The sequence below is a fragment of the Prionailurus bengalensis genome, chromosome A2 (assembly GCF_016509475.1).
Source record: "Prionailurus bengalensis isolate Pbe53 chromosome A2, Fcat_Pben_1.1_paternal_pri, whole genome shotgun sequence".
Taxonomy (NCBI): domain Eukaryota; kingdom Metazoa; phylum Chordata; class Mammalia; order Carnivora; family Felidae; genus Prionailurus; species Prionailurus bengalensis.
Window position 1 is genome coordinate 38,885,582 of NC_057348.1, and position 18,513 is coordinate 38,904,094.

Here is an 18,513-nt window from a genome sequence, read left to right on the forward strand (position 1 = left end):
GATACCCAAAGTTTCGTTCAGCTATAAAGTCTTGTAACTGTGTAGATGGTGCAGACATGAGCTAAAGTCGAGAAGAAAGTTGAGAAGGAGTCAAGTTAGACTATTTAAAGTTCACTAGAGGTGTGTTTGCTTTTGTGTCTTTCGCTCTGTCAATTTTACCACGAATTTAATAGCCACATTATGTTAAATGTAAGTGTTTGCGGTAAACTATCCCCTCATTTCAGAAATGTGGAGACGTCCAGCAGGGAATCTTTAAATGGGGTGAATCAACACTTCAGGAAGTGCTTACAGAAGAAAAGTGAAGATATAGACAAGTTCCTTTAAGTTGATATTATCCGTCCTTATTAAACGGGTATAACTTCCCCAATGTAAGCAAGCACCTGCAACCTAACAAACCTAGTATGGGATAATGGGAGAAGAAAACTGCACACTGGTTTCGATCAGAGACCCTGGCTCTGCATCCAGACCTAAGGAATGACAAAAGCGAGAAAGTCAGGGCTGTGACTTCCATCTGGCTCTCTGCAGAGAGCAGGCTGCACCTGCAAGGACCAGACGGAAACATCAGGATCCAACTGCAAGTTCCCACTTCCCCCAGCATGGGTACGCTGCCCTAAACAGAAGTCACATGCCCCACAAGATATTTCCTTGTATCTCAAAAGAGTATTAGCTTCTTTAATCCAAGAAGGTAATGAGAGGTTTTTAGGCTGATTAAATCAGCTTAGTTCATACAAAGTCTAATAGGAACTACATATTCAATTAAAACAATTTCTAAAGCAAAATCTGACAAAATCCACTCTTAAAGTAATTTAGATAATAGGTTCTTAACATTTGGCAAATTAAATCCTTCTCACAGTTGGTATTTTCCACAGGGTCAGAAACAGGTGCAGAAGTTCTCTGGGACAAAAATGTACTTTGTGTGTTAAGCCATGTGTCATGATCATAAACAACAGAAACTAGAAAACATTAATATGAGCCTAACATTCCTACTTATTTTATTTTTTTCTTCAAAGGCTACATACATGCAGAAGTTGAACATGTCACCACAACGCTTTAAATAAAGTTCAAAAAATAAAAATGCTTCAAAATCCATTTACTTATGGAAATATATATGACAATTATAATGAAGATAGGTCAATCATCCTTTTTTCTAATCTATCAGAAAAATACTTATATTATAAAAAAGAATTTAAATTCGTGTTCAGAATATTTTTTTTTAATCCTTGAATGACTAATTTAAAACCAAGTTGGATGTCAGTACAATGCTTAGAGAAGTGAGTTCCAGGCTCTAGAAAAATGGATCTGATATTCTTATGACTCATTCTGAAACCACTGAAGAAAGTCAGTTTAGAAACAAAGGGTTTTTTTAAAAACTATGGTCACTGTGATTATGGTTGATGTGGTTAGTAACGCAAGAAAAGGGCACAACTTTTGTAAACAGATATCACGGAAAGTTTTGTTTACATTTTTGAATGGAGAATTTTATTTACAAACACAGGTTGGAGGCTTGAAGTAGCCCCACCTCTCTCTGCTGGTCAATACTGCAAGAGGGATTCAAAATCCTGGGTACGAGTTCTGAGCCCTGGGCCCTTGTGTGAAATGGGTAAGCACGTGTCAGCTCCCCTGACTCCAGAAAAAGCCAGCAAGAGGAAGTGTCTTCCAACGCCCCTGCCTTTTTCAGGTAAGAGCAGTAGGAGGCTTGGTGGAGTCAAGAGAGGGAAATGGGTGCATTTGGAAAGAGGCTCAGTGCTCCAGAGCATGGCCATTTCCTTCTACTAAAACCATTATTTCTTTGGTAACATAGTACAATATATATCAACAATTCCAAAAATTAGTATCAACAGAATGCACTCAGAGTTCCACTTTGTCAATGTTCACATTCATCCTGGAAATGAGATCGACCCAGCTGCGCCTAAATGAAAAAGGCAGGGGCGAGCTGCCCAGGCTGGAGGACTATTAATTATTGGAAACGACATACAATGTGAGCAGGAAAAAGGGATAATTTAACAAAGTGTGTTCAGATACATCTGGAAAGCCCTAAGTGGGTGGGTACACATACCCAAAATTCAGAAGCAGCTTTACCTCAAACAATTAAAACATCACCTCCTCTTTAAATCACAAATACAAGGTTTCCTACCAGGAGAAATTCCTTGCTACCACTCTGTGCCTATCCTTCGAAAAGGCCGAATTGAAATTGTGCTTAGAAATACTTCCACAGAGGGTCTGAAGACCTAGAGTTTGATTTATATCCTGATACTCAACTGTGATTATAAGTTTTCATGTTAGGCAACCCAACTATTATTTTCCTTTTATTGCTAAAAAAAAAAAAAAAAGTTTAAAAAGTAAAGAAAAATAAAAGATGTGTGTGCTGTCAGTGCAAAATCAGATTAAGTATGTTTTTTCTTTTTCCTGGGACAGAAAAAAAAAACAATGCCCAGTGCACAGTGTGTAGGAATGTGTCACAACAAATAATCAAGACAGGTTTCACCAAGCTAGTATTCCTCCAAGTACAGTGTGGTTTTCAAAAGCAGTATTGTCACGATTATGCATATTCTCATTAACTAGGTACAGCAGAGCTACTTAAAGGGAAACCGATTTCTTGTGCCTCAATAAAAGGGGAGTGTAGAAAACAATAATTAGACTGAATAAGGAAATTTAAAAGGACCCCAAAAAAAAAAAAAAAAAGCCCAGAGTGAAAAGAACAGAGAATTTAAGAAGCCAAAAAAGAAAAATAAAAAAAAGCAAATAATGTGACGGTAGAAACCCACACAGTCTCCCCCAACCCCACCTGCCACTTTGAGCCCTAAGTGCCCAGTCTGCAAGGGCAGAAACCCACTCTAAATGGACCAGCATCGGGCTTCGGCAAGTCTTCTCTTCACTCTCCCTCCTGTTAAGACCGTTTCCAAAACCAATCAGCAAAGGACAAAGAATTCTTTAGAGTGCAATTAGTGTTTTCCACGTCCACCTTCAAAAGCATGATGCTCTTCATGGGCTAAAGGACAGAAAAAAACAAAAAAGAAAAAAAGGAAAGAAAACTTTAAGCAAAGGATGGGGCAACCCTTCTCTAAGGCATCTCATTCAGTTTCCCCAAATGTTGGCAAGAATGCAAATACCTTTTTGTGCCAGTAACTGTTAGCTAAGGCGTGCATTTCCTGAGAAACGTAATAATGAAAATTAAAACAAGGAATAAACAAGCAATGGGCATGCTGCCTGTTTCTTCTTGCTGTGCCGAGAGGATGAGTAATCCCCACGAGCTGATGAAGAGAAATATGCAAGTCTTCCCATGCTACAGGGGAAAATGTGCCCCACAGAATGCACGGGGTGGGAGACCCCATGTTACCCACGCCAGGGCCATTCATGGACCTATCTTTAGAAATAAAATAAAACAAAAATAAAGCAAAACAAAAGAACAACACAAGCGGGTAGCAATCGTATTTACATCTCCCCACCTCTGAGCACCCCTGTGGGAAATGAAGTTTCAAAAAACTGATGGGTCTTTTATTTTTTCCAATCATATTTTCTTTTTTAATTAAAAAAAAAATCTCCCCCCCAGTCCTATAGCCTGGCTTATGAAATTACTAATTACAGTTAGGAACTCTAGAATAAAAAATGGTGCTATCAAAAGTATTTTTCAAAGACTTAACAATTTTGTAAAGTGGAAGTCGGAAATGAGACATTCATGAAATGCATAACATCTTGTCCAAGACAAAAAAAGCCAAGGGTGGAAATCCACTTCCTGAATCCGGCTAACCATCATCATAAAGCAAGGGTAGGTCCTCTTCTCTCAAGGGTACAAGCCACCGGGGCTTGGGTCTAATAAAGCCAAAGGCAAATCAGAATTCTCTGTGCTTTGTCTTCTAGTCCCCACCCCTCCCCCCACCTCCCATGGGCAGTGAATGGATGGGCTGGCCGGCTTCACCTGTTAAGCCCCTCCCAATTCTCTGTTTTTAGTATAGACTAAATTCTTCAGACCAGTGTCTAAAGGGGTGAAGGGGTAGGCAAAGGGATCGTTTTCCCTTCAGGATCATCCTGGAGGTTCATCCCAACCTGTTCTTTGGATAAAACCCTGTGGGGGAAGCACACTTAGAGCTCTTGGGATACTAGGGGTTGGCCAAATTCCTAAGGACAGCCTACAGAAATGATCTAACTGAACACTTCTCACATGTAAACCTTTACAAATATTTCACTTTTTATGATTTTGTTTTCTTTTTAAAACAGTTTTTCAGGCCGGTACTGAAGCAAACGGGGTCTGATCTGCACTAAAATATACAGTGATGCTGGGTCAAGTGGTGAAGCCAACAGACCTCTCAGGGTTGCTGGGCTCCAAGGGATAAATCAAGAGATACGGACGGTCCAGAGATTTTTATTGCTCTGAGTGTGAGGGACCATTCTGGGGTGGGCATAGCTGAGATACCAGAATAATGCAAGTGTGATGGGCCATGGAGATAGCAGAATGGAACATTCAGAACTGGGCGAGTTCTGAGAGACACAAGTTCTTTCAGCCTTAGGTTAGCCTTGGTGGCAAGAGAATAGAGAATTCTTGAAATCAGGAGTCAGAGGACTTGTTCTGCAAGGGGGCAGAGAATAAACATTTTATGCTCTGCGGGCCATCCGGTGTCTGTCCCAACAATTAACCGTGCCACTGCCAGCACTGGAGGAGCCACAGACCACGTGGGCACAAAGAGGCCCTGCTAGGTGCCAGTACACTTCGTCTATATACGGACACTGCAATTTGAATTTCATACAGTTTTCTTGTGTTGCAGAATGTCGTTCTTCTTTTAATTTTTTCCAACCATGTAAAAATGTGAAAACCATTCTTAGCTGCAGCCCTTACAAAAAAGAAGGCAAGGAGGGGGCAGATTTGGCATAAGGTTCATGGTTTGCCAACCTCTGCTCTAAATAATTCTCACATCAAAAAGATGTCATTCAGCTGCCCTAAAGAAGGTGACAGAATTGGTGTGGGGGAGGGTAGAACTGGGGGGGGGGATTGGGCGGGGGAAGGGTCTCTGTACACTGTGAGTTTCTCAGTCAAATAATTACTCTGTATCCAAATCATGTATGACTTAACAACGGCCCAGTTCTCATCTCCCCTGCCGGAGGTCTTGACCGAATATGCTTGGGCTCTTTCCACGTGGAAAACCTGCCATGTCACCTGGCTTTCGTACACTTGTGAATACTTACACCAGGATCCTATTAACAAGACAGAATAAAAGCAGAGAGTTGGCCATTTCTAACTTAGCTCACCCTACGACTGTTCTCCATCATGCTGTGAATAAGATTTCTGCACAAACCTCATTTTTCCAAATCAATTCTGCAGCACGTGGTATATAATAACCCTACTGAGTAAAGGACTGCCTGCTTTATATAAAATAAAGAGAGTTGCTTGTTTTTTCCAATTCAAATTTTTATTTGAATAATCTTTGAGTCTTTAAATGTTAATTTATGCCATTAAAATATGGATTTCTACAGAGACCCTAGCCAGTTCTGCATTACTCACAAACTTCACAATGGCATCTATCTTTAGGGCATCTATTCAACTTGATTCAACTGGCCATGTTGCAACTTTCCCCCCAGATTTGGCTTCGCCCCCCCCCCCCCCCCCCCGCCCCTCAAGCCATCATAACAACTAAGCTGTGACTCATCCTTGTTCAGTCTTACCTGATTATTACCACTGCCCTAAAAACTAGCCTAACCACCCTGTGGCTTAATTTTCTAATGATATACTCCTATCATCTTGGACCTGCTGCTAACCATGTTCCTTGGAAATTTAATGAGAGAATTTTGAAGTAGAAGGAACCTTGGAGATCATTTAAGACGAACCTCCTCGATATTTTGGTGAGAAAGCGAACAGACGGGAAGATGTGACTTGCTCAAGGTCACACCGTTGAAGGGGGGACAAAAATTCAGAGTGCCTGACTTAATGATTCCAAACTGCTTCTCTCCTCTTCTGAGTCAAATGTGGAGTTGCTTCAAAGGTGGTAAAGAATGCTGTAGCCCCATTTATAAATGGCCATGAAACACACTTCTTCCAGACAGGCTTGTGAAGGAGAAAAACCAGAAAAGACCCCTGGTGACCTTTCAATTAATATCTGGATTGAAAATACAATTAATGTGCCCTAAGGAGGGAAAATTGCATCTGCAAATGTGCAATTTCCACACTGCACAGCCAACAATCAACTTCGGCAGGGCCATCTTTCTATCTCTTTTATTTAAACTTTCATTTAAAATTCAGAAGCTGAGCACCTCCTGAATACTGACAGAAACAGGTCAGTCTTGTTGCTTAAAATCTAAATCATTTGGTCTGGGAACGTAGGATTCCTACGAGGGAGGTCTATGTTTTAATAACCTTTATGATACTAAGACAATCTCCAAAGAGCATTTGATTTTTCCCCTCCTTTTTGGCAAGGGGTTGGGAAACAGTAATGGAGTATATCTCAGCAAAACTGAGATGCACTCCCCACTCCCCACCCCACATCTCAAGACCCCTGGAATCAATACAATGTCATCGTTTAATTGGGAGCCTTTTATTTTTCCTTCTTACGAATAGTAAAATGACACCATAGTCAAGGGCATCTTAGAGTCCATGAGATACCAGAGTTTAAAAAATTGGGTCATCGGCTCTTGGGGTAGTTTGGGAAGTAGGAATTGATCCTATGTATGTGTAGGGCTATCAGTACGTTTCTCTAACTCACTGTTAAAAGTGTAACCTGCAGTTTGATCTACCAAACATTGGTTTAATAAGCACAGGGGTGTTTTCATTATGAAAAAGATGACTTTTTCAAAAGAGCACACAAAAGCAATGAACATGAATCATGATGGAAACAATGGGTCCACACACCTATTCATACTGTTAACATTTCACCACTGTGCGTGAATTCTCTTTCGTTCTGTGTCACAGTCTTCCGTAATGAGGAAGTATTAGCATTTCAGTAGAACATTCAATCATCCCCGCGCTCAGAACAAGTTCCTCCACAAATACAGATGTTATACATTATAAATTCCTGTTTATGAAGGGATGATTGAATATCTACCTGCCAGCTCATATAATAACATTTTTGTTATTGTTGCTTCAAATAGAAGGTAATTTTTTTCCTGAGAATGACAAATTTAAGATCAGGCTTAAATTTCTGAAATAAATACAATATGTATCACCTTTTCTGATTCATGTGTTTAGATGATAATAAAATCTCATTTTAATTTCTGAGACTAAACTTTTTTTTTTTTTAAACAAAACACGTGTATTTTATTGAATTATTTTCTGGATTATAGAATTTTGAGTGATTCTACCTCCATCTCATTTGCAACACAGTCTCTATCTTTAAAAGTATGACAGAATAAGCTAGAAAGTAATAACTGAAAATGAAGCACTTACGTTTATAAAATACTGCTTTAAAAGATATGTGGGGCAGAAGTTCATAGATCTTTTCTAAAACGGTTGCTTCGCCCACTAAAGACGCATTTACATTCCAGACTTGGACGACATCTTCCCGGTCCCGGACACTGACACTGACTCCTATTACTTCATCATCTGAGGGAAGGCAGGGAAAAAAGAAATGAGTGATAATGTCAAGTCTGTCTACATTGTTTTTTAAGCACTTATCATGTTAGCTGCAAATTATGGACTCGATAATAAAAAGGTGACACAAGAGAACTCGTAATAAATATTGTTTCTAAGGGGAAACGTTGGACAAAAAGCAAGTTAGTGGACAAAAGCTGAAACAGTCACATCACATTTATCCAGGAACTTAGATAAACATCATGTTCCAGCCAAACGAATTTTCCAGATAAGTAATTTATCCTTTTTAACATGTTACCAAAGCTTTTTGACTGATTTCTTAGTCTGTTTTGATGAGACTTTTTCTAAAATGGGTTGCATAACGCTCTATCCTATGAAAGCCAAGTGAACTCAAATGAACTTTTCCTCGATGCTTGACTGTCTTTGTTAAAAACAGCAAGTATTTCTCCTGACTGCCTGCCAAACGTTCAGAGATCGTGGGGCGGTGAGCGCTATTTGCCCCAATACTAACTGGCCCCAAACTGTGTGTTCCAAGTGGCTCATTCTGTTTTTTTTGTGGTTTGCTTGTCTGCTCCTTTCCTTTTCATTCTTTCTGCTCTCCAGTGCTTTTCCCTGGCCATCCCCCTTCGGGTTTTGAACTCTGGGCTACAGAACCAACGGCCATCTGTTAGCGTTGTATATAAAGTAAGAGTAAATATCTTCGGAGTTTGGCTCTGCTATTCTGGGGCTTCCGTAAATGGACATTAAAGCACTCATCTACACTGATTAATGTAGGTCTTTTATTTAACTAAATTCTGGACTGGGGTCCACTTTGTGGATATTTGAAAATGGTGGCTGGGGAAGTTAAGGCTTTGTCGTACCATAATATGCATCCCTGCAGCCACTTACTGTATGTTAATTTACAGGAAAATGGCAGGAGTAAAGAGTTTTGACTCCTGGTTTGCATGCTCCTGGCATATTAATGAAACACGGTCAGCTCTCTCTACTTGCATGCTCAACATCTATAAGTAAAATGCGAAAGATGAGCATTATCAAAATTAGGAAATTTTGCCTTGAATAATATGCTTTGTCTAACTGGCCTAATTTGCTCTAAATCCATATATCTAAATATTTATACCGTCAGTTTTTCCAGCTGTCTTCTGGGGGTTAAAACATTCTAGTATTTAATGCAATTTAAGTGAGGGCGTGTTCAATTTACTAAAGCAATTCGTCTTTAGTAAAATAATTCCTTTGTTTCCTCCTTCCTTTCCTTTCCTCCCTCCCTGCATTGATCCTGGCTAAATGTGTATAACTTGACGCTAAATGATGCCATTTATATAAATGTTTGAAAACAGGCAAAATCAGCCTATGGTATCAGAAGCCAGATCGGGTGGCCACCTTTGGGGGAAGGGAGGGCAAGGAAGGATTCTGGGGGGTAAGTGATGCTCTGCTTGCTCCCTGAGAATGCAGTTACGGGAACCTGTTTACTTCATGAATATTTATCAAGCTGTACACATTACAATTTGTGTATTTTGCTGCATATATGTCACATTTAACCCAGAATTTCCAAAGAGCAAATAGGACCTGATGGTGGCCATTCCTTGGCCAAGAGAAACTTATTATTGCATCAAAAATGTTGTTTTAGTTCAGGTTTCTCATTTTTTAAAAAAACTTACACCTCCAACGTATACTTGCTAAAACTCACTATTAAAACTTCTATGTGAACAGAAAATCACCAAGTAAAGAGAGAAACCCTACACGTAGTTGACTATTTCCAAGAAGGGCCACGGAGACACGAGGTCAGCTGTGTAGGAAACATCAACATTGTCTGGTCTTTGGGTAGGGCCTACTTCTACACTGTTGGCCGGAGGGTGCTGTGACTGATGGATGCTGACTCTGCTGAGGCGTCGGGATTTTGGTTTGGCTTGGCTGTCGGTAACTAGGTGGATCCTACTCGCATAGCACTTTCAGAAGCGGCGTGGTAAAAGGCTGCAACTCTTACGCAAAGGCAGATCCATCAGCGGACGTGTAATATTCATAAGTAGAATCGACCAGCAAAACCCTAATTATTTTAGGGTACCGGCACCATGACAGCTAGGAGGAGCCACTGTTTAAAGGTGGGGGAAGGGAGGCCCAGAGAGACTGGCCGACTTGCTTCAGGGGGCAGAGCCAGCTTAATCGAAGAGCTAATGCTTAACGGACAGTTAATAGTGGACTCGCTTCCTAAGTCAACCGCGGAACAACAGGCCTTCTTTACTCAATCCTGGCTGTTTATTATTACTTAGACTATTTTCCCTGGTTCTGGAAACAGGAATAATTTGCACAGGAAACTTCCTCTCCCAGGGATTTATGTGTTTATAATTATACACAGGACGCATTTTTGGCTTCATATTGTGAAGCTGCTAATGACTCCCTGTTAAAACAGAAGGAACCTGTACTTTTAAGACAATTTCATCCTAACCCAGGTTTTGTCTTAAGGGAATGAAAACTGGTGTAATAAGGAAGCAAAACAAAAGGAGAATTATTGAGACTGCTAGTAGATGAATTTGAAACTAGCCATGACACTGGCGTGGCCTGGGGAGGGGGGACGGGCCTGAAGACAGTACCAACTAAGACATCTGAGGACTAATTAATCAGTACTAATTTACCTAAAAAAAGGTTTTTTTTTTTTTTTACCTGAAAGCTGAGCAGGTAAATTGTTATTCTAAATATTACCTCAGGAGCATTCTGCAGGAACTAGCCAGGAAGAAAACCAAACTTGAAACAAACAATTCAATTCTCCTCTTTCAGTGTTTTCATGATTTAAAAAAAAAAAAAAAAAAAAAAAAGAGCAAAATAAAAATGCGCTTAGGGAGGCTTGGAGAAATTCACTCAATATTTGAAAATGCCTCTAGACCTTATATTTTAGCTTCAATTGTAATAATGGTGGGCACATCCTTGCCTGGCCTTTGTTAAGTCTGTTCAGGTAGGGGACCACAAGAGGGACAGGAGGAAGGGAGAAAAAACTAAGGAGGACAGAAAGGGCTGTGCCTGACTAACTGTAAACCCCGCTAGACCTCAAAGGCACATCCCCCCCTGGAGGAACTGGAATAAGAATCCTCCCCCAAATTGTGTTAAGAGCCAAATGATACCAAATTTTCTTTTCTTTCTGCTATTTACTTTGGACAGATGTTCATGGATACTATTGAGATGAGCTATGTGGGAAAAAATATATGCATACACACATATGTATACATGTAACACACACACGTCAATATGCACACATACACACATCACGAAATGCCATGATCACATGAAAAAAACCTAAGTAACTTCACAGTTACACAGTAAACAACTTCGAAACATGTCAAAAGCCAAACACACAAAAACAAACCTCTCCGAGGGACAAGCACAAGCCAAGCACACATGAGCGGGGGAACGATGGTGCGGGCTTCTTTACCTGCAGCGGCACAGTCTGTGAACTGTTCCCCGATTGTCGCTAACAACAATTCTTTCCAAACTGTGGACTGGCATGGGAAAAGAATAAAAAACAACAAACAAAACAAAACAAAAAAAAAAGACCAATAACAACATAGATATTTTTAGACAAGTATCTCCAGGAGCTAAACAAGTCACATTTTCTTCAGCTTCATATGCACTTTTCATGCCCATATTTGGAGCCCACAGACATCCCCAGATCACAGGTGTCAACACTCCCATTATTGGCACATACAGTATTGTTTTACAGATAACCTTACACAGAGACATACGAGAGGTCCAGAGTTGTGTCCAAAGCCACAAAGCCAATCTCTAGTAAAACCCAGTATGAAGTTCAAAAGAATGGGGGCTGGGGGAAGAATGTTTTCAAGCGTATAATGTTCAATTCCTTTACCTTTCATTGATTCAAAATGGATCACCTGACTACAGCTGAATGCTATTAGTAAAATCCTTCTCTCCCAAACCCTTCCTTCCGTCTGTTTTTCTTGCAGTTTATAAGGTACTTAAAAAGCGACCCAAGTGATGAGCACTTAAGGAAATTTCCAATTTAGGGAATACTAGAGACTTGCAGATTTCCATCCACTGGAGACCAACTGTTTATGCATATCCCTGGAAGGATCAGTACGTGGGCCCATCCACCTCCTACAAGTGACAGACCTGGAGCCCCTTCCACCCAAGATCTCCTAAGGCCATCCAGTCAGCACCCAGCGTGCACTCACAGGTAACTGGAGGCCTAGAAGTGCTTCCAGTTATTCCCCTTTGAAAAGTTCTTGGTCCTATTTATCGTCCTTGCCAGAGTTCACAGGCCCTGAGCTCTCTCAGAACTGGGTTTGAATCCTGACAGGTTGCAGAGTCTGGAACGGGAAGTGAGGAACCCCGGGGAGTCTCAGTTTCCTTAGGTGAAGGGGGGAATAACAACGGGCTGGCCTCCCAGGGCTGTTGTGACCATGAAATTAGTCAACAGATGCATTCAAAGGGCTTAGCACTGTGACTGCAGCAACAGAACCTAACAGTTAAGTTCCGTTCAGCAAAGAGCTGCAGGCTTGCTCTATGCCAGGTGCTCGCTACATATTAACTATTAATAATAGTGTTTATTACTATGTTCTAAGAAGCTGAAAGCAGCCTCGCTGAATTTTTAACCAAGAGGATAGCAATTAAGCACTGTGACCTTTCACTGTCAAGGAGGATTTTATTTTCCCTTTCCTAGATGCTCCCTTCTCGAAATCATCTTCTCCATTCGCCACCTATCCCACATGCAGTGTCTTACACTGTTGGTGATGAAGCTGAGGGTGTCGCAAGGAAGCCAGGGGCAAGGGGAAGTTCCCTGCCCTCGCTGGCACGTCAGACAAGGCTGGCCCACCACACTCCCACTCCTCCACAATTCAAAGCGCGTGAGGTTCTTGGCATGAGGACACTTGTACAAATATGGACATGTTGTTATCTGTGACTGCACATGGCCAGGGAGAGGAAGGGCCAAGGTGCACAACAGCTACCATTTAGCACACATTGAGATCACGACTGTTTCTACCATAACTCAAAGCCTGGTGTGGGTAAATAAAGAACCTGAGCAGGAAAAGGCGTTCTCGCCAAAATGAAAAACAACTTACATTCTCTCATTTTCTTCCATTTTCTGCGTTCCCTCCTTCGAAAGGGGGGCAAGAGGAGCTTCACAGGCCTGGCCTGGCTGTTCGCTCCGCTGACATTTTTTAGGAAAGCCAAACACCAGGCAAATCCTGGAGCTGCGCATCTTGGCGACAGCTTGCATCATTCACAAATAAATCCGGTCATATCTTTAGGTTTGTGCTTCTAGGGAAATGACTCAAACCTATGGGTCTCTGGAGACACTGCAGTTCTTTGAGCTTATCCACATAAAAGAAACCATGAAAAGGTGACTTGGGTAGCTTGTGCCCTTTCATCCATTTTCAAAGAAGTGTTTTGGTTTCCCAAAGCTTAAGAATAGGTTTGCGTGTTCATTTTCAGTCTGCATGATGAATGCGAGCCCATTCCTAGAAAATCTCGGTTTCTGAGGCTTGGCCGCTAGAAACAAGCGTCCCACCAACCAGGCTTTCATCAGGCTCTCAGGGAGCTAGGGACAGCCTCTCACAAAACCCCCAAGAATGGTAGGACGCTTGGCCTTCCAGGCATCTCCTGCCTCTGCACCAACATCAGGGGAGGAAGGACAAGTGAGCCCTTGGTGGGCGGGATCCTGCTTCCCACTATGTACACCAACTTCCACACGTTAGTTATGGCTGGTGAGGAAATGACCGCCACAGTCAGCCTTTCTGGGAGGTCTGTGGGTATGTGGCTCTTCAGACTTTACGATACAGTCACACTACCACATCATCCCGCTAGAGAAACACGATACTACATTTTCAAGGTGACACCGTGAGGCAGAAAATCGCCAAGGTCAGAACAGAATTTCTCACCCCCAGTCCTGTTCTGAGACTACCAGGTGGACTGTCTAAAAAGCCCAAGATGCTCACCATATGCAGTCAACAACAATCGCAACCATAGCCAGTTCTAGAAAAGGGTCAGAATTAACCTACCGTGCTGTCCTTGGGGACTTTCATCTTCCAGACGCCGCCCTTGGCATTACTCTCCTCTTCCCTAGATCAGAGACCAAGGTTTAAATTTATACTCAAGGATTAAGGAATTACATGCATTTAGTTCAACAACAGGTGACGTTAAAAACAACAAACAATAGAACATTCTTCAATAAACTCTCCCTCCATCCTTTCACCGGACAAGGAAGCAGATGAAAGAGAAAGGAACAGAGTGGAGACAGGGAGGGAAGAAAGTGGGATTCAGGGGCCACAAGGGCAGGGGTGGTGATGGGACACCTGTGTCTCACCCTGAAGGAGGCGGAGATGAGATGTTCCCTACACTATCTGGGGACAGACCAATTAATACAGGGCTTTCCATATGTAAACACCTTTATGTTTCAGAGCCACATTCATGATATTGTCTCCTCTGATTTTCATATCAACCTTGTACTGTATGCCTAATAGGACACTTGGCCCCCATGGTGGGCATCTCCTATGTTTTCCTGTTTAGTATCTGCTTGCTCTTCTGGGAAAAGTACCCCAATTTCCCTTTAAGGAGCTACTTGTCCCCTACTTTATATCAGACCCATTCCAACAGGGTTGATTCCACATCCTAGCCTCAAAGAGGGCTTATGACCCAGGTCTGCTTAGGAGAATAACTGCCTCTTCCTAGTCCCAGTCATTGGCCAGGGATGTAAAAGAGGGCCCATGGTGAGCCAAGGAGAGCCAGCCTTGGCATGTTAATGGGTCTGGCGAAGGCTGACCGTGATTCAACACGTAAGGCGCAAGCCTGGAACTCAGGAAAGCCATTTTGCCACCACACATGGGAAAACCTGCCCGAAAAATTAAATCAACCCAGAGGAAAGCATACTAAATCTGATGGAGAGCATCAGATTCCTAATAACATTTGAGCACTCAGATATGCCAGAAATCAGCCCTAACCAGTGGACAGCTCAGTTACACGGACAAAGACAAATTCTATCTATCTATCTATCTATCTATCTATCTATCTATCTATCTAGGCCCACGTTAGGCTTCTGTCATTGGCTACCAAATGATCCAGGGCCTATTTCCATTTTATTAACGAGTAAATAACTCAGAACAGTGGAGGGACGTGATATAAGAACGGATTACTAATTGAGACTCCAGCCTAAGCAAACTGGCTTATTGTCTGCCAACCTCATCATGACACCAAGCTATTAAAGAAGGATACCTTCCTCTAGACCCCGGGCCATGGCCTGCATCACGATGCTCTTTATGTGGTCCACGTGAGATAGGTCTCTGGGGAGCAACCATACAACAGACATGGATACTCCATCTGTTCCTCTCATCTCCCGAAAGCCTCTAGGCTTTTTCACTCCACTGTCCAGGCCATTAATGAGCAAATGAAAGAACACACCCAAAAGAAGCAGCATTCCACACAGAGAGCTGCACCCTAACTTCTGCATGCTAACGATGACCTATTTTTGGTGAGACGACAATGGGGTATGCAGTGGGGAACACGAATCATCCTGGAGCCCAAGGTGAAGGAGACTGTGAGCAGCGGCTTCCTTCATAATTAAGTAATAGCTAAAATTACTTTCCATCATTACCAGGAGAAAATTACTTTGGCATTCCAATTTGGCACGAGGTAAATATTTTATGAGGTTCACGACCACTTCCCTCCCACCTTAACCTCAAATTACAAGTTAGACACTTACCAAAGTGGTCGCCTCTCTCCTCTCATTAAATGATAACTACATCTCAAAGGCAGGCTAGTCACAGGAGGGATATTATTGTACACACTCCAGAATATCTTCAAAAGAAAAACACTTTGTTTAATATACCCAGTATTGATTTACAATGCCACTAGATTATAAAATTAATGCATTAAAGAAAAAAAATCAGATTCTCATTAAGTCTTAACCATTCAAAATAGATTTTCTTTTCAGTATTCTTTCTAGTTCCCTACTAGAAAATGTAACATAGCATTAAAGAACGTTCCTTGCTGATGTCAGACCAAATTGTATGCTTCAGGAAGCTATGGTTATTAAACAAACATTCCTATGCAACATATCTCCACATATAACTGAGCAAGGACCTTGCTAATGACTTTTCAGGCAGGTCGATGGCATCTAACAAAGACTGTGGTGCTGAATCCATGTAATGAACCGTATTTCCTTATAACACAGACCCGCCTTCTTTCTAAGCCCCGAAGGAGACTGTTCCACTCTGGATTAGGCGATAGCTATAGAAGAGGAGGCAGAGAGGGATCACCTTAGGTACTGTCTCCTTTCCTTTCCCTCCTAGAATGAACAGGGAACAGCTCGGGTACTAAAGCAACAAGTTGCCCAAAACAGAACTCCATGTTCCTGTCCTCCCCAAATTCATATATGGAAACCCTAACCTCCAATGGGATGGGATCAGGAAGGGTGGTCTTTGGGAGGTAATTAGGTCAAAAGGATGGAGCTCCCACAATGAGATCAGTGTTCTGACAGGAAAAGCAAGCCCTCTTTCCATGGTGTGAAGATAGAACAAGACGATGGCTGGCTGTAAACCAGAACTCAACCCCGCAGGCACCCTGAGCTTGGACTTCTAGCCTTCAGAACTGAGAGAAACCAGTGTCTACTACTGTTTAAGCCAAACAGTCTGTAGTATTCTATTATAGTAGCTGGAACTAACTAAGACACAGGGCGGCTAGTAGACAAAACCAGATTATATAAAAATAGCAGAATAATACTAACAGTAGTATGAGTAGCAGCAAGAGCACCAGGCTTTGGCCCATGAACTTTTACATACGCGTGGAATCTATCCTACTGAAAACCTCATTTAGGGGCCCAATTATTATTCTTGTTTTTCACATAAGGAAATGCAGGCACGGAGACTAATCTGTTCCAGAGTCGCTGTTTAGTACGGCCACTAGGATTGGGACGAGGATTAGGCTTAAAATAAGAAAACCCTTCTCAGACCGTTTGGAACAGGCCATAGTACCACTACATCATCTACTCTGTGTGTAGAATTACTAGGCAAACAAGAGTTATCACTCTGTGTGGTGAGGTCAGTAAAGGGGGATTGGCTGGGTTTCCTAGTAGATGTGAGGAAAGCACAATTAACAGAACAACTAGAAAAATAAATCCTGGGGCCTTTTCAATGGGGTAATATCAGTAAAGGAAATTTTTATGTAGGCTGGATGGTACTCCTTATGAGGTGTTCAAGCCTGTCGGTGTAAAAGTTAAAGCCAAATTAATGGCAAGAGCACCTGCAATGAAATGTAAGACAAAATTTAAGTCAGAAAACCACCTGACAAAAAAACAGAAGAGAAAACTACTTGGCAGTAGATTTATCAAGAATATCTTGATCCTTATACAAAAGTGGTGCTACATAGGGAAGAGCTGAAAATAGGTCAGTGGTAACAACAGCAGTCCCCCAAACAGGTATCTGTCTTTATGGAGGTATTCGCCCTATAATGGTTTGCTACTGGTGGAGATGGTAACACTGCTCCAATATCTGTCTGGGGTGTGAAAGTGAATTTGAAACCCCACAATTAGATTGCAAAACGTGTCTTTTTTTTTCCAAGAATATTTTAATATTTACTTTTGAGAGAGAGAGAGAGAGAGAGAACGAGCGAGAGCACGAGTGGGAAAGGGGCAGAGAGAGACACACACACAGAAACTGAAGCAGGCCCCGAGCTGTCAGCGCAGAGCCGGATGTGGGACTCAAAACTCAGGAACCCCGAGATGATGACCTGGATTAACTGCCTGAGACACCTAGTGCTCCCCAAAATGTGTGCTCTTAAATACTATGCTATTTCCTTTGAAAACGTTACTATATGTTTTAGGCACATCCTTCTCCAATCCTGGAAGCCACAGACCAGGTCAAGGAGTCACAGAATGAGGGATGCCTGCTAGAGATATCTTCCTGCCAGGAAATGCCCTTAACCACATTGAGCATGCTGGTTAGCTCTAGTCTGGGACTTGTGCGATGATGTGGCAGTGACCTGTGTAGAGTTTATGGATCAAATTATGCTAGAATAAAAATCCCTCCTTTACTAAGAGGACTTTGGTGCTGTTAACCTTCACGCCTCCTAACGGGGCACCCAAAACAAAGCACCTGCCCTTGTCCCCCCCCCTTCCAAAGTTCTCGTATCCTGGCATTTCACTGAGTGTCTGAAGCACCTTGAAAAGAACACCACAATATTCTCCTCATCCAGAAAGAAAACACTCGAAGGATCGTGCTAAGGTTTGTAGCTGTAAAACTTTCTCTTTTAAACCAGACAGCTGATTTTTTTTAGGCTTGGCACATCTGACAGGAGACTACAGCCCAAGAAGTTACAGCAATAGACTGAATTCTGACTTAAGGTACTTGTCAAGGCACATATTTACAAGTTTGTGTGTGAACACAAAACAGGAGCAAAACATCTGGTGATGCCGTTGAAAAGAGCCCCGTTTAAAATCTGCGGCACTAAACCGGTCTGTTTCCTTGTTGCAAACCTTATCCAATGTGTGGAATATTTGTTAAGTTATCCGTGGTAAACTGTGGTCCAGAAGTAGATGGTCTTCCTTCTGACATAAGAGCAGAAGGTCTCCATAGTAGCTTAGTGGCTATGTCACAGGCCTTTGTCATTCACCTCACCATGTGGGAGTTTCATCATCTCACATCATCACAAGAAGGCTGACTACTGGACAATATTCTGAGAGACAGAGAAAGACCACATTCGTGTAACTTTCAGTATAGTGTATATAATTGTTCTATTTTATCATCGCTGCTGTTAATCTCTTACTGTGCCTAATTATAAACTCATCTTTATCATAGGTATGTTTGCACAGGAAAAAAAAAAATCTTTGTATATGTAAGCTTCAGCACAAGGCAGTGTTTTAGGCATCCACAGGAGGCCTCGGAATGTCTTCCTGTTGGACAAGGGGAGACGACCGTATGCATGAGGGTGAAACAGCTTGAGGAAGGAATCCAGCCCTGCCCAGCTCCTTACACCGCCCTACCCACAGAAGTAAAAGAGCTATTTCA

The 18,513-nt window shown here is 42.0% G+C and overlaps 1 protein-coding gene across 2 annotated transcripts in view; it reads right to left on the minus strand.

Annotated features, from left to right (window-relative positions):
- Nucleotides 1–967: 967 nt before the first annotated feature.
- The window catches only part of EIF4E3 (eukaryotic translation initiation factor 4E family member 3), a 66,543-nt gene continuing 48,997 nt past the window's right edge, over nt 968–18,513 (minus strand). For both annotated transcript variants that reach the window (XM_043587935.1, XM_043587934.1), the window contains 5 exons: nt 15,213–15,307; nt 13,516–13,576; nt 10,932–10,998; nt 7,370–7,525; nt 968–2,989 (listed from right to left, as the gene is read on the minus strand). In XM_043587935.1, the coding sequence (XP_043443870.1) occupies nt 2,943–2,989; nt 7,370–7,525; nt 10,932–10,998; nt 13,516–13,576; nt 15,213–15,238 (357 nt within the window). In that variant the 5' untranslated portion in view covers nt 15,239–15,307 and the 3' untranslated portion in view covers nt 968–2,942. The remainder of the gene's footprint in view (nt 2,990–7,369; nt 7,526–10,931; nt 10,999–13,515; nt 13,577–15,212; nt 15,308–18,513) is intronic.